The sequence below is a fragment of the Musa acuminata genome, unplaced genomic scaffold (assembly GCF_036884655.1).
Source record: "Musa acuminata AAA Group cultivar baxijiao unplaced genomic scaffold, Cavendish_Baxijiao_AAA HiC_scaffold_1137, whole genome shotgun sequence".
In the NCBI taxonomy this organism is placed as follows: Eukaryota; Viridiplantae; Streptophyta; class Magnoliopsida; order Zingiberales; family Musaceae; genus Musa; species Musa acuminata.
Window position 1 is genome coordinate 3,420,567 of NW_027021349.1, and position 14,961 is coordinate 3,435,527.

General features: G+C 36.3%; 1 protein-coding gene across 1 annotated transcript; it reads right to left on the reverse strand.

Moving 5' to 3' along the window:
* Positions 1 to 113: 113 nt before the first annotated feature.
* Positions 114 to 14,380, reverse strand: LOC103999598 (homogentisate 1,2-dioxygenase). Its single transcript, XM_018819893.2, has 9 exons — positions 13,978 to 14,380; positions 13,302 to 13,532; positions 4,649 to 4,728; positions 2,049 to 2,216; positions 1,787 to 1,962; positions 1,110 to 1,179; positions 841 to 995; positions 678 to 761; positions 114 to 586 (listed from the first exon to the last, which is right to left on the reverse strand). The coding sequence occupies exons 1-9, from the start codon at positions 14,157 to 14,159 to the stop codon at positions 338 to 340; spliced, it is 1,395 nt and encodes a 464-aa protein (XP_018675438.2). The 5' UTR covers positions 14,160 to 14,380; the 3' UTR covers positions 114 to 337.
* Between the last annotated feature and the right edge of the window lie 581 nt (positions 14,381 to 14,961).

The window sequence follows — 14,961 nt, forward strand, 5'->3', positions numbered from 1 at the left end:
ATCCCATTAGGGAATATTAACTTGCATATGAACATTGCATCGGATTGATATAATAGAGCAAATAAAGATTAAATGGGACACAAAGAGATCAAAGAAAAGTAAACAAGACTTGGTTAAAAACAAGAATGGAACCCTGTGATCTTGATGTTGAATCAAATTTATGATCACATTTTAATTTTCATCATTTGTTTTGCTAGTAAAAGTATACAAACAACATATCTATCATCTTATTGTACCATTGCCTTCTATGCATATCCTTATTCCTCCTGTCATTACATAGCTGGGACATGCACAAGGCAATAACTCAACAGAAGCAGATCAACCAAAGCTTACACTCTCACGCATCCCCTTTATCTTCTGAAAGAACTTGGGTAGTGCCAGGAACATCAGGACTTCCATTTTCACTTCTGTTATTGGATGAGAAGTGTGACCTCAATCCGATCCAACATTGGTAGTAGTTGGCATCCAGATACGGGCAGTCGAGAGCCCACGGGCAGACACGAGGTATAAGGTACGACTCAAACATGAAAGCCATGGTGCCCTTCAGTCGAACTGGCTCACTGTTCTCACCAACAGCAATTGTTGCCTAGAATAATAAGATGAAAACATAATATACCGTCATCGCAACAACTTTGAGCAACTTGAGGACTGATAGTTACTTGCATGAAAGAAAGTACCTCGTACGTCTTGGTATCGGGTCCATGTGGTGTCATGCAGCTGTGGAGGCTGGCACCCCCAGGAAGAAATCCATCAGCTTTAGCCTGTAATGATTATGATCAGTTATCTTCTTGTGATTCCATTATAGAAATGGTAATCATTAGAAATATCATAACTCGATACCTCGTATATGCCGTAAATTAAACCCATGAATTCACTCATACAATTCCGGTGATAGTATGGGGGACGAAAAGTATGCTCAGCAACCAACCACCGTGGTGGGAATATTACAAAATCAAGTAATGCAACACCAGGCTTATCGGATGGGGCTGTTAATACTGCAATACACAGGAAAAGGAAGAGGTCACCTAAACAAATGTACACTGACTGTAAACTTTGATAATATACAGGAAATAGAATATAGCATAAGAAAATAGACTTGAGACAAATACCTGTATTTATTGAAGGGTCACCATGATCAATCAAAACAGTATTGAATGGGCAGAACTTACTCAAATCATACTGAAAAAAAATAAAAAATAAAAAGCCGTATGTTACTGAAATTTTATCAGAAAAAACCTTTACTGCAGGTGTGTGGCATTGAGAACTGGAACTCAAGAAATCATTCTGTGCAAGAAATATCAAAAGAAGTGTTTAACTTTCTATTTGCAAGTGATGCCAGGTTTTCATGGGTTATGCAGGTTGCTTTATAAATTATTTTGGTCAATTTTGTCAAATGACCTCCACCATGTTTTCCTCACCCTTTTCTGCTTTTCCCTAGGCTAGCAAGCTAGGTCCTTTCATGCCAAAGCAAGTTCCTTGATAAAGAACTCAAGTTGCAGATAAAATCCTCCCCACATTTGTCCTCCATCACTTTGCTCTATTGTGCAATCTTAGTGTTTCTATGATCCATTGATGGTAATTACTGGGTCCAAGTTTTAAATCTTGATTATGATACTTTGGCTTATCAAGGAACATTATCACCAGAGCCAAAACACAATAACCTTATCATTTCTGTTGTCAGTTATTGTTCAATACTTTGAAGTATTTCTCCTTTCATCATCGACACAAAGCAACCAACTGCCTTAACTTGAAATTGCCAGCCATATATTAAACTACTAATAAGTACCTTAAATGGTACGTAATTTCCGTGCCAAGCGACCACATTAAATGGAGAAAAATCTTGTTTTGCAGTGAACAGCTCTCCACCAAACTTTTGCACTATGGTATATCCCGGGTGGGGAGCTTGTTCAAACCAAGCAGTTGGAACAAGGAAATCCCTTGCTGCAGCTAGACCATTTGCACCTATGCAACATCCATTTATCAATTGTTGAGTAAAGGTAGAATTTGACTGGAATGTCCCATGTATGCCAAAATACTGAAGCCAATACCGATTGGGCCGAGATCAGGAAGTTGAAAATGTTCACCAAAAATTTCAGCAACATAGCCTCGTGATGGACCATCAGGCAAGTCTATGGAAAAGCGAAACCCTTGAGGTAGGATGACAATTTCACCTGGAGAAACTACCAATTTTCCACATTCGGTTGTGATTGACAACCCTGGATTTGACAAGACATGCAAGGCTTTTAAGACGAATGAAACAAACAACAAATATACAAGCACTTATTGAACTAACAAAATAAGTAATTGTACATAACTTTGTTAGGCAACTGAAATAATAAATAGAAAACAGGTACAGCTGCAAGTGGATTCATATTCATAGTGAAAGGTGAAGAAAGAAAAATAAAGTTCAAAATAAACATACGAAGGAAAAATGCATAAAATATATCAGCTTCATTGACAGTGGAGCCATGGTTTGAAGAATCAGTGATATTATCTGGCATACTCTTGATGTGCCACAGTTGATCATAAGAGATGCACAGGCATTTCTGAACTAGTACTGATCAGTGCCATGCAAAACCACATATTATGATACCAAATCAACACTTAAATCCCTAAATACTCCTGCAGGTGTAATTTATTGGCAAGAGTCTTTGTCTATGATAATTTCTCATCATTTCCAGTAAATGGAGTTAAATTTGGTATGCACATTATGAAGAATGCTAATAAGAAATAACTATGTCTAACAAAGAGGATATTTTTGCATTCTGGATATAGATATAGTTCGATGATAGCTAACATAAATTTGAATTATTGGTCTCAAGCATTAGAAAATAAATTGAAATACTAACTCCAATGTTTCAATGTTTGATAGAAACATCAACAAATAATATTTATCCCTAATAAGGTCTTGAGTCTACAGAAAGAGGAGATGATTTGGTAAATTAGTTTGCTTTATAAAATTTTGAGAACTACACAAAGGTCCAACGGATAGAAGAGAAATCTTCTGATACCAATAAACAAGATTAAGAAAAATATTCAATGTTGCCCAAGTTATAAAGAAACTAAAATAATGATACACCCTTATGAAACTTTTCAAGATGATGATTGAACAAAGATTAAGACATCAAACATCTATTATAGAAAATTATTTTGGTTTTCTTCCTACAATATCAACCATAGTAGTTATCTAATTTATTAAACAAAAAATAATTGAAAGCAGATGAAAAGCACAATCATTGTTTTCTTAGATCTCAAGGAGCCTATGATAAAGTTTCTAGAGATTTATTTCATTGCATTTTAAAAATAAAATGGCATCTATTTATATCATGTGATAGAAAATAAGTATACCAGAATCTCACTAGGGTTAGGACTATAAAAGTGTCTATCCAATTTCCTATAAAGATCAATTTAAATCCTTATCTTTTACTTTCGTATTGATGAACAACTAGCCATATTTAGGATACACTTCCATGATAAGTATTAATTATTGATGGCATTATTTGAAAAAAGTTCCTAAAAGTAATATATATGTGTGTGTATGTATGTATACATACATACATATATATATATATATATATATATATATATATATGTATATATATATATATATGTATATATGTATATGTATATGTATGTATTTGTATATGTATATGTATATATATATATATATATGTATATATGTATATGTATATATGTACATATATATATATATATATACATATACATATATATATATATATATATATATATATGGTTTTCCGTGATCATCAAGTCCATTAAATTAAAAAAAAGGATAGTTATTAGGCTAGTCATATTTTATGGGTTGAAATGTTGAGCATTAGAGTGATTATTAAAAAAAATATAGAATTAGAAATGTTCCTATTCATGAACTTAGATGTAGGTCTGACATAAGATGAAGGAAATTAATTACATAGACCTGTTCACACATGGCCTATAGATGGCACAATTAAGTGAGGTGATTTGGTGAAGAAAGATAGAAGATGACTTTGCCAGGAATAATAGGAAGGGATTTAATTGCTCTTGGTTTTACAAGTGATATCATCCCGAGTGGGACATCATGAGTTGCCATTGTTATCACTGCTAGCATTCAACATGAGAAGTAGGTAAAGATTGTTGACTTTAATAAGTTACCTGGAAAAATGATTTTCCACCACTCTAAGAAACAAAGTTTCTTGTAATGCTTATTCTAAGAAAAGTTGGAAAGTAATTATATAATGATTAAATGCCAACATAATAGAATTATAGTTCAGACAAGATAGTATAAAATACTTTGCAACTGTCATTACAGGAAGAAGGATCACATGGTAGAAAATAATACATTATAGGAAGTTATGCATCTGAACAGAAAAAAGAGAACTTAACATGACTGTTAACTGTTTCTATTATGTAACAGTAAGTTTTTTTTTCAACTAGTAGATTATATCAAATGAGATAGCACAACATTTGATACAAATGAGTCAACATGACTGTTAACTGTTTCTATTATGTCACAGTAAGTTCTTTCAACATAACTGCCTTATACTTGGTAATGATAGAGATATGTAACAGAAATTTCTATATTTTCTCAAACAGAATGATGCAACCATGTAAAAGTAATCTAGTTGTTCAGTGAATAGAGAATACTTACTTCCCTTCTGGGGAACTACCAAAAAATCACCGTCAGCATTGCAGAAGGCACAACCACTCATGGATTTGTTAGCAGCATACCTACATGCACATAATAGTGACATAAATATCAAAAAGAATAAACTACATGGCAAAAATAATATATACATGTTTCCTTTGGCCTTTAAAATACTGGTAACTATGCAATTACTGCTAGGACAGTTATAAACCAATATTAAGTGGAACAGAAGCTTTTTGAAGAAAAAGTAAGTACAACCTAACTATTATCTGGTATAACGAGAACATATTTCTTATTTTGCATGACATTTTAATTTTTCAACTACATTTCTAATGAAATGGTGAGATTTCCCTATATTATGACAAAAAATGCTAATCCCACAGTATTCAAAGACCATCCAGTGCTTGAGCAAATTAAATCTGACCAAAAGGCTCAGCCCAAGAACAAAAGGCAGCTCCTTGACTCCCTTCTCTCCTTTCAATGGAACCAATTTAAGAAAGGTGCTCAGTTCCATTGACACGGGAGTGTCTAATTTGCTACAATCTGTTCATATGGACCATGCTGATAATATGATATTTTTTTCAGCCAATAATATTGCCACATAATCTTCAACTCAGCCTACTCAGATAAGACAGCTCATCAGCATATTCCCTGCACAAAGAAATACATTAATGAAGTTGGTTGGCAGCTGTAAAACTGTATCATGGTGCTTTTCTTCATGGCTAAGGAATACATTAATAGAGTTGGTTGACAGTTGTAAAGCACTTAATTTCGAAATTCCCTATGCATGAAGGGTTGTTTCATGCACTAGTATTTATTTTGGGGTTTAGGGCTTAGAAAAGGACTTTAGAAACTAATGATATATGGGCAGAAGCTCTCTTAGAGAAGCCCCTTAAACTCTGTATCTCTTGGATGCGTCCTTGAGTGGTGAGTCTTTTATTTTCTAGTTTTGTATCCTCGTTTAATTTCCGTTGGGTGGTGAACTTTCTGTATCCTATTGTGATTTTAAACTTGGTGGTGAGCTACTTTTCGTTTTTATCAAAGTTGCTTCGTTAGTGCTTCCGGTATCAGTTCGTTCCTTGTCTTCTGTGACATTTTCTATCTGAACAACTGTTCTATCGGTGTTCTTTCGAAATCTATTCTGCATTTTTACTCTCCCCGATATCAGTTTGGTATCAGAGCTAAAGACTAGAGATCATGGCAAGGCGAAATGGAAAAGATATAGTTGGTGAAGGTAGCGACCATGAAGTTGTCGCTAAGTCGTTGAGGCTGCAGCTACGAAAATTGCTACGTAGCCTACAAGAAAAAAATGAAATAATCGACGAACTTCAAAGTAGACAAAACCAGCATGAAAATGACATTCGAGAGTTTACTTCTGATGATGATACACCTCCTCTTCCAAGGGAGTCGAGAAGATGTCGGAGAAGAAATGGAGTCCAAGACGAGTGGTAGAATAAATATAACCCCAGATTAGATATTCCAGAATTTGAAGGTAAAATAAATGTTGATGACTTTATCAATTGGCTTAATACAGTAGAAAGAATTTTCGATTTTCATGAACCACCAGAACAAAAGAAGGTCAAACTTGTGGCACTCAAACTCAGGCGGAATACATCTTTTTGGTGGGAAAATATGAAGAAACAAAGAGAACGTGAGGGGAAGAGTAAGATCGTTACATGGGAGAAAATGAAAAGGGAGCTGAAGAGAAAATATTTACCTCATAATTATAGGCAAGAGATCTTTCTCAAAATACATGATTTCAAGCAAAAAGATCTTAGTGTGGAGGAGTACATTGCAGAATTCGATAATTTGATGTTAAAAGGAGAGCTTGTGGAACCGGAAGAGCAAACAATTGCAAGATACTTAGGAGGTATGTAGTATGAGATTGCTAAAGTTGTTCAGCTACAGCCATATTGGTCTTTAAATGATGTGAGCAAGCTGGCATTAAAAGTTGAAAAGCAACAGAAGTTTGAAAAGAGTTTTCGGTACAGCTCAAAAGAAGGATATACAAAAGGAGGAAGTTCCAAGCCTACTGTCCAAAGCAAGGTGATATCGAAGGTGCAAGAAAAGGGTGAAGAATATGCTGGCAGCAAAAAAACACCTAATTCTTCTACCCCAAGTGGCCGAAAATGCTTCAAATGTCATGGTTTTGGGCATAGTGCTTCAGATTGTCCAAATAGGAGGATTGTAACTTTGGTTGAAGATCATAGTGATGGAGTAGAAGATGAAGCTAGGGATGAACCAAAATACGATGATGATGAGGAAGAGATTACTTATGCTGGTCATAGTTTGTCTATTGTATTGCAACGTAGTTTACAAGTGTCATATGTGGCCGACGATGAAAGTTGGGTGAGAAAAAATGTGTTTCACACTAAATACACTTCTCTTGGCAAAGTGTGCTTGGTGATCATCGACAGTGGCAGCTTTGAGAATGTGGTATCTTTGGAGATGGTGCAGAAGCTAAAGTTGTATACCATCCCTCATCCACATCCATACCAGTTATGTTGGCTGCAAAAAGGAAATGACATCAATGTAACTAAAAGATGTTTAGTTTTATTTTCTATTGGCAAGTATTATAAAGATAAAGTATGGTGTGATGTTGCTCCTATGGATGCTTATCATTTGCTGTTGGGAAGACCTTGGCATTATGATAGAAGGGTGTTGTATGACAGCTACAAACATACTTATTCTTTTAAGGTGAATGGAAAGAAGATTATTTTAGCTCCATTACAACCATCCGAAATCAGTGCACCAAAGAAGAAAGTTAGCGCTTTTATGTCCTATGGTGAATGCAAAGATGAATTAGACAAGGGAGGTAATGTTATGGCTCTAGTAGTAGTAGAGGAAAATGAACAACACAAGGAGATACCAGCAATCATGAAACAAATCCTGGAAGAGTTTGAAGATGTTATACCAGAAGAGATTCCACATGGCCTACCACCCTTGAGAGATATCCAGCATCACATTGATCTTATTCCGGGGGCTGTTCTACCTAATAAGGCAGCATATAGAATGAGTCCCAAGGAGCATGAAGAACTTCAAAGGCAAGTTGATGAATTGGTGAAAAAAGGGTTAATTCGGGAGAGCATGAGTCCTTGTGCGGTTCCAGCCTTATTGGTGCCAAAGAAGGATGGCTCTTGGAGAATGTTCGTGGACAGTCGCACCATCAACAAAATCACAGTGGACTATCGCTTTTCTATTCCAAGGTTAGATGATTTACTTGATCAATTGTGTGGTGCCTATATTTTCTCAAAAATTGATTTGAGGAGTAACTATCTCCAAATAAGAATGAGGCCCAGAGATGAGTGGAAAACAACATTTAAAACTAGAGAAGACTTATATGAATGGTTGGTTATGGCATTTGGGCTATCTAATGCTCCTAGCACCTTCATGAGATTTATGAATCACATACTTACGCCATGCATTGGAATATTTGTTGCAGTTTATTTTGACGATATATTGGTGTACAACAAGAGCGAAGAGGAGCATATGAATCATCTGAAAGAGATCTTTCTTATTTTGAGACATCAAAAACTTTATGCTAATCTAAAGAAGTGTGATTTCTTTACTTCTAGTGTGGTGTTTCTGGAGTATGTTGTTTCAAAAAATGGAATCATGATGGATCAAAATAAGGTAGAGGCTATTCTCAGTTGGCCAACACCTGCTTCATTGCATGATATGAGGAGTTTCCATGACTTCACTTCGTTTTACAGAAGATTTATCAAGGGTTTCAGCTCTATTGTTGCTCTAATCACCGAATGTCTGAAATGTGATAAATTCAAATGGACAAGTGAAGCTAATGATGCTTTTAAGCTTTTGAAAAGAAAGGTGACCGAAGCTCCTATCTTAGTTCTACCAAATTTTGATAATGTGTTTGAAGTTGAATGTGATGCATCTAATGTGGGAATTGGTGCTGTTTTGAGCCAAGACGGAAAGCTCATTGCATTTTTTAGTGAAAAGCTGAATGATACGAGAAAGAAATACTCTACTTATGATAAGGAGTTTTATGTGATTTATCGAGCTTTGTCTCATTGGAGTCAATATCTTCTTGCCAAGCCATTTGTTCTATATTCTGATCATGAGGTATTAAAGTTCATTAATCACCGGCACAAGCTAAACAAGAGGCATACAGCTTGGGTGGAGTTTTTACAATCTTACTTTACAATCAAGCACAAATCTGGTGTTCAAAATGTAGTTGCTGACTCATTAAGCAGAAAGCATTCTTTATTATCAGCAATGGAAGTCAAAGTGGTTGGATTTGAAACATTCAAAGATCTATATGAGAATGATGTGGATTTCGGCTCGATATGGCAGAATTGTAAATCAGGTTCCTTTCAATAATTTTTTATCTTTGATGATTTTCTTTTTCGAGCTAATGCTTTGTGTGTTCCATCTTGTTCTTTGAGACAAGTAATTCTAGCTGAAGTTCATAGTGGTGTTTTAGGAGGACATTTCGGTAGGGACAAGACTCTAGCTCTTGTTCAATCAAATTTCTACTGGCTTAAAATGTTCAGAGATGTGGATAGACATGTGAAGCAATGCCGATTGTGTCATTTGGCAAAAACAAGAAGTCAAAATTCTGGTTTGTACACTCCATTATCAGTGCCAAATGCTCCATGAGAGGATGTGAGTCGTGATTTCGTTTTGGGACTGCCAAGAACTCAAAGGAACAAGGATTCTATCATGGTTGTTGTTGATAGATTTTCAAAAATGTCTCACTTTGTTCCATGCAATAAATCGAATGATGCATCTCATATTGCTGATTTATATTTTAAGGAGATTGTTAAATTGCATGGTATTCCAAGAACTATGGTGTCTGATCGAGATTCAAAGTTTGTTAGTCATTTTTGGAGAACTCTTTGGAGGAAGCTGGGTACTTCTTTGAATTTCAGTAGCTCGCATCATCCACAAACCGATGGGCAAACTGAGGTAACAAACAGAAGCTTGGAAAATTTGCTTATAAGCTATGTTTGCAATAATATTAAGTAGTGGGATGTCATTCTTCCACAAATTGAGTTTGCCTACAATCGTTCTATGCATCATAGTATTGGTAAGAGTCCTTTTGAGGTAGTTTATGGTGCTAATCCTGCTGGTCCTTTGGACTTAATCCCTCATTCTACAACAAAGCAATTTAGTGGAGATGCTGATGAAAGAGCTAAGCGGATAAAGAAGTTGCATAAGGGTGTGAAAGCAACCATTGAGAAACAAAATGAGAGGTACATGCAAGCTGCTAACAAACACAGAAAACATGTGGAGTTTAATACAGGTGATTTGGTCTGGATTCATCTAAGGAAGGAGAGGTTTCCGTCGGGCAAATTTGGAAAACTGAAACCAAAGGCTGATGGTCCATTCAAGGTGCTTAAGAGAATTGGCAAAAATGCTTATGAGATTGAGCTACCTAAGGATTACGGAGTATCCCCAACATTTAATGTGACTGATTTAAGTCCTTTTTATAATCATGATGACGAAACAAACAAGGACTTGAGGACAAGTCTTTTTCAACCAGGGGAGATTGACACGGGAGTGTCTAATTTGCTACAATCTGTTCATATAGACCATGCTGATAATATGATATTTTTTTCAGCCAATAATATTGTCACATAATCTTCAACTCAACCTACTCAGATAAGACAGCTCATCAGCATATTCCCTGCACAACGAAATACATTAATGGAGTTGGTTGGCAGTTGTAAAGTTGTATTATGGTGCTTTTCTTCATAGCTAAGGAATACATTAATGGAGTTGGTTGGCAGTTGTAAAGTACTTAATTTCAAAATTCCCTATGCATGAAGGGTTGTTTCATGCACTAGTATTTATTTTGGGGTTTAGGACTTAGAAAGGACTTTAGAAACTAATGATATCTGGGCAGAAGCTCTCTTAGAGAACCCCCTTAAACTCTGTATCTCTTGGATGCATCCTTGAGTGGTGAGTCTTTTATTTTCTAGTTCTGTATCCTCGTTTAATTTCCGTTGGGTGGTGAACTTTCTGTATCCTATTGTGATTTTAAACTTGGTGGTGAGCTACTTTTCGTTTTTATCAAAGTTGCTTCGTTAGTGCTTCCGGTATCAGTTCGTTCCTTGTCTTCTGTGACATTTTCTATCTGAACAACTGTTCTATCGGTGTTCTTTCGAAATCCATTCTGCATTTTTACTCTCCCCGATATCATCCATTCTCTTGACAAACCTACTTTGACTAGGATTCTTCTCTGAAAATGATCCTTGTATATTTTAAATCAAGTTTTGATTTTCATGAGCTAAAGTTCCTTCATTTACTGTTCTTGGTTGGATGGGCAACCGAAGACAATTAGTTTGACTTTGACAACCAACAGAAATGTAATTAAGTACTGATCATAGTTATCTATGTTTAGAAGTGCAGATTGAGCCACAGTATAAGCTTGAAGTCTCCATAATCATATATTTGCTTGACCATGTATATGTGCTTAAAGGCTTCTGAGAACCCTTAATTAAACATTCTGCTCTTGATTTTTCCCACAAAACTGCATATTAAAATTTCAAATTTGCTATTCAGATAATGAATTTCCTCCACTCAATATGGTTGGTTGGGTTGGGCTTCCCAAGACATCTTCAATATGGTACATGCAACATAACAAAGTCATCCATCACATAACTGTTAACAAATTAAATATGTGAACCAAAATTAGACACATATACCCATAATAACAAAGCCAAAATTTTACTTCCATTATATCCAAGTTTCCCAGCACGTTCAAATGCAGGGGAAATAATCCAAATTGTTACTGCTCATACTGTTAACTTGGACTAGGCTTTTCAACATGACTTGTTAATCTTTTTTCCAATTTTCCAACTATGCATGTACAATGCATCCAGTTTTCCCAAATATGGAAACCTACATTTAGAAATAGGCCATGTTTGGTTGAATAGGCTACTGTCATCAGAATACCACTTGTGCAACTCAACAACATAGCTCAAATGCCAATGCACATATGCCATAACTAGTTAAATAAAAGTGGCCCACCCTGACTAATTGATAAGTTCAGTAAAAGTGCATTCTTAAATTGTTGAACAAGAAAAATAAATTACAGATATTATGATATAACAAAAGTTTGTCAATGCTAATTTTTCACATTCAACATAAACTGAAAATTGTTGAGATGGATGCGTGAAGTTACTAGGAAAGATAGGAAAAAAATACTATTCTTTGTGAACAACTAGATATCGCTTCGATAGAGGATAAAATGAGAGAAAATCGTCCGAGATGATATAGACATATGCTTAGAAGACCTCTGGATACGGTAGTCAAAAGAAGTGAAATTACTATTATTAATGATACAAGAAGAGGTAGAGAAAGACCTAAAAAGATTTTAATAGAAATTATAAATAAAGATTTAAGTACTCTAAGGTTAACTAAATATTTGACTTTTTATAAATGTCAAGAGTGACAAAAGATCCATGTAGTTAATCCCAAGTAGTCGTGACTCACAGCTTTGTTGTTGTTATTGTTGTTATTGTAACCAAAACTGAAAATCGTCTTTCATGACAGCAGAGAAATTATGGCTTATTGCTGTTGTTACTTTGACTTAGATTCATTAAGCATCTGAAATCAATTGACACTCATTCTGTGAACCACAAACATAGATATACAATGCAGACTTGACAGGAAATGGATATGCACCCCATAAAAAAATTCTAGCAAAAGTGGGACTCATCACAGCATGGACATGACAATATATATATATATATATATATTCTATGGGCATCATATAAGAAACTCTTAAGAAGCAGAACAGTCATCCATACAAGTAGTAAACACTCACTAAAGTACTGCAAAGACAAAAAAAATTATATTTAACAATATTAGGCAAGTCAGAAGTCCAAACTACATACAATTTTCCAATAGCAGACATGCCATAACTGATCCAAGTGTCATGATACATTTACATAATATTTCAAACCATGTGCAATATGTTGGGAAGTCTACAGTAAGTGTTGATGTCTGACATAGACACAGCAGGCGTTGAAAGTCAGTTTTGATACCATTCACTGTAGTTACAACTTGCAACAAACAATCAAAACCTCTTTAAGCATAAATATTCAAGTTCCTTTGTGATGGTTCAATTAGTCCAACATCATGAGTGGATGGTCTGGTGGGTTGGTATATAGCATGGTATGCAATACCGAATGGTACCGTTCGGTATGGGCGGTACATACTGGTCCGACGGCATACCGGTACGTGGATCGCCGCTCGGTACAGTGCTACAGTGCTATACTGCTACAGTGCTACAGTTCTATATAGTGCTACAGTACGCTCAAGTTTACCGTTCGGTATGTCCTGGTGTACCACTCGGTACGCCGGTACCATACCGTACCGAGCCAACCTCAAAATACCAGTATGGTACGGTATTACATACCTTGGTATATAGGACTATACGATTCCTCTACTATTAAATTAGCTCTGAACATTTTGGACTACATTTGTATAGGGCCCAATAAATTGAAGTTATTAGGTCAACAGAGATATTAGGTTGGGTAGTAACAACTATTACCAATGTGATCCTAGCGTCACAAGATGAATGGATCTAGAACGAAATAAGTCCTCACAAGATTCAACTAGTCACAATAGTGGTATCAAGACATCAAATCAATTCAAAAAGAAGATCAAGGATAGGTATAATTACATGTGAATTGCATATCCATGCCGAATGAAAGAACTTCCCGCCCCACATATGGTATAGAGCCCATCGATGAAGTCTGTTGGAGATTCAGGGATGTCTACAGGCTTCCAGCGCAGCTGAGTTGGTGTCGCAGAGCTGGTTGACTCATTAAACTCACTGACAAGCCGTTCATGGCGAGGAACACGAGGGTGGAATGGCTTATGAGTGACGGAAGGCTTTATGCGATACAACCAGCTGAGGATCAACAAATTTAAGGAAAGCAATTAGCTCAAGTTCGGTAGCACCTTACTAAGAATCACATTAGAAAAGGACTAATTCAATGATAACAAGAAAAGACCAAGAGAATTCATTCTATATCGACACATCATACTAGAATAGAGAAAAAGAAGCACCACCACGTCACTCAGAAAGAGTTCTTTAACACTACTTTGAGAAACGAGCACTTTCACCGATTCCAAATTCACCGGCTGTCCCCGGTAAAAGTTAAAGAACAAATTCGAACGCTAGAAAATAAAAAAAAACTCTTGCATGCGAGTTATTTGCCGATTTGCTTGAAAGAGAATCGCCGAACCAAAGAAACCAAAGGCCGAATCTTACGACGAACTCAAGATTAGATAAGCATTCCTAATGATGGTGATGATGAACATGGTGTAAGAAAGAGGAGGAGGAGGAGGAGGACCTGCGCTGGTTGAGCTTGCGGGGAGTTGTGAAGGAGGTGCCGGATATCTGCTCGGCGTAGAGGCCGCAGGGGCAGCCGAGGGGGCTGTTCTGATCGCGCGGCAGCGCCCCCTTGACTGCCTCAGACGAGAAGTGGTTGCCGAACCCCGACAGGTACTCCGGCTCCCCCGCTGGCTTCTGCATCCCAGTCTTTTCGATCGAAGGAAGAGAGAGAGGCGGTGGAATGCTTCGACTCGTTCGGTGGGTTGGCGACGACTCAGCGAGGTAGGAGGTTGCGGTAAAGGGTGGAATGTACCTGTTCGGTCACAAACAGGAACATCCTCGTTGCATCTATCAGAATCCTGATAATGATGTCAGAAACAATATCCTGACATCATCGTGCGGTGTATAGGCCCACACCAGGTGTGGGGCCCTAAATTGTTTGCAATTTAGCCCTTGAACTCTTGCTTATCTGCATATAAATTTCTCAATTGTTATTTTTTTAAATATTACTTTTTAAAATTGATTTTTTAAGTACATATATAAATTTGTACAATGATAATATTCTTTAAACAGCACAAATTATTGAAATTGAAGCTCCCATAAACCTTATTCTTCCAAGATTTGATTATTAGGCATCTCACCAAGTCTACCACGATATGGATTCATTCAGGAGATAATTTATAATAAAGGGGAGAAATAAGGATTAGGGAAGAGAGCAGAGTGATATGCAATAATATAAAACTCAAGGGAACATCTTAGAAGAATTGCAGAAGAATTATCCATAAATAAGAAGGATAAGGACTAAAACGAAAGAATTCTTACCTTACTGTGGAAAGAGTCGTTTGCGAGCTGCTAACGACGCGGACACGCAATCGAGACGTGCGCAGGATAAGCATGAGGTTGAAATTATAGCCATTAAAATAATTGCATATGTTTTCTAAAGATAATCTCACCTTCAATACTTAGCATTAGCACAGGATCAAGTAGATTTCGCCAAGATATC

What these genes read in the sequence shown, in the direction of transcription:
- LOC103999598 (XM_018819893.2), bottom strand. Translation starts at nt 14,159, where the DNA reads ATGCAGAAGCCAGCGGGGGAGCCGGAGTACCTGTCGGGGTTCGGCAAC. An exon ending in GAAATTACGTACCATTTAAG is followed by an intron (nt 1,180 to 1,786) that starts GTACTTATTAGT and finishes ATTTTTTTTCAG; the next exon opens with TATGATTTGAGTAAGTTCTG. An exon ending in TAATTTACGGCATATACGAG is followed by an intron (nt 762 to 840) that starts GTATCGAGTTAT and finishes TAATCATTACAG; the next exon opens with GCTAAAGCTGATGGATTTCT.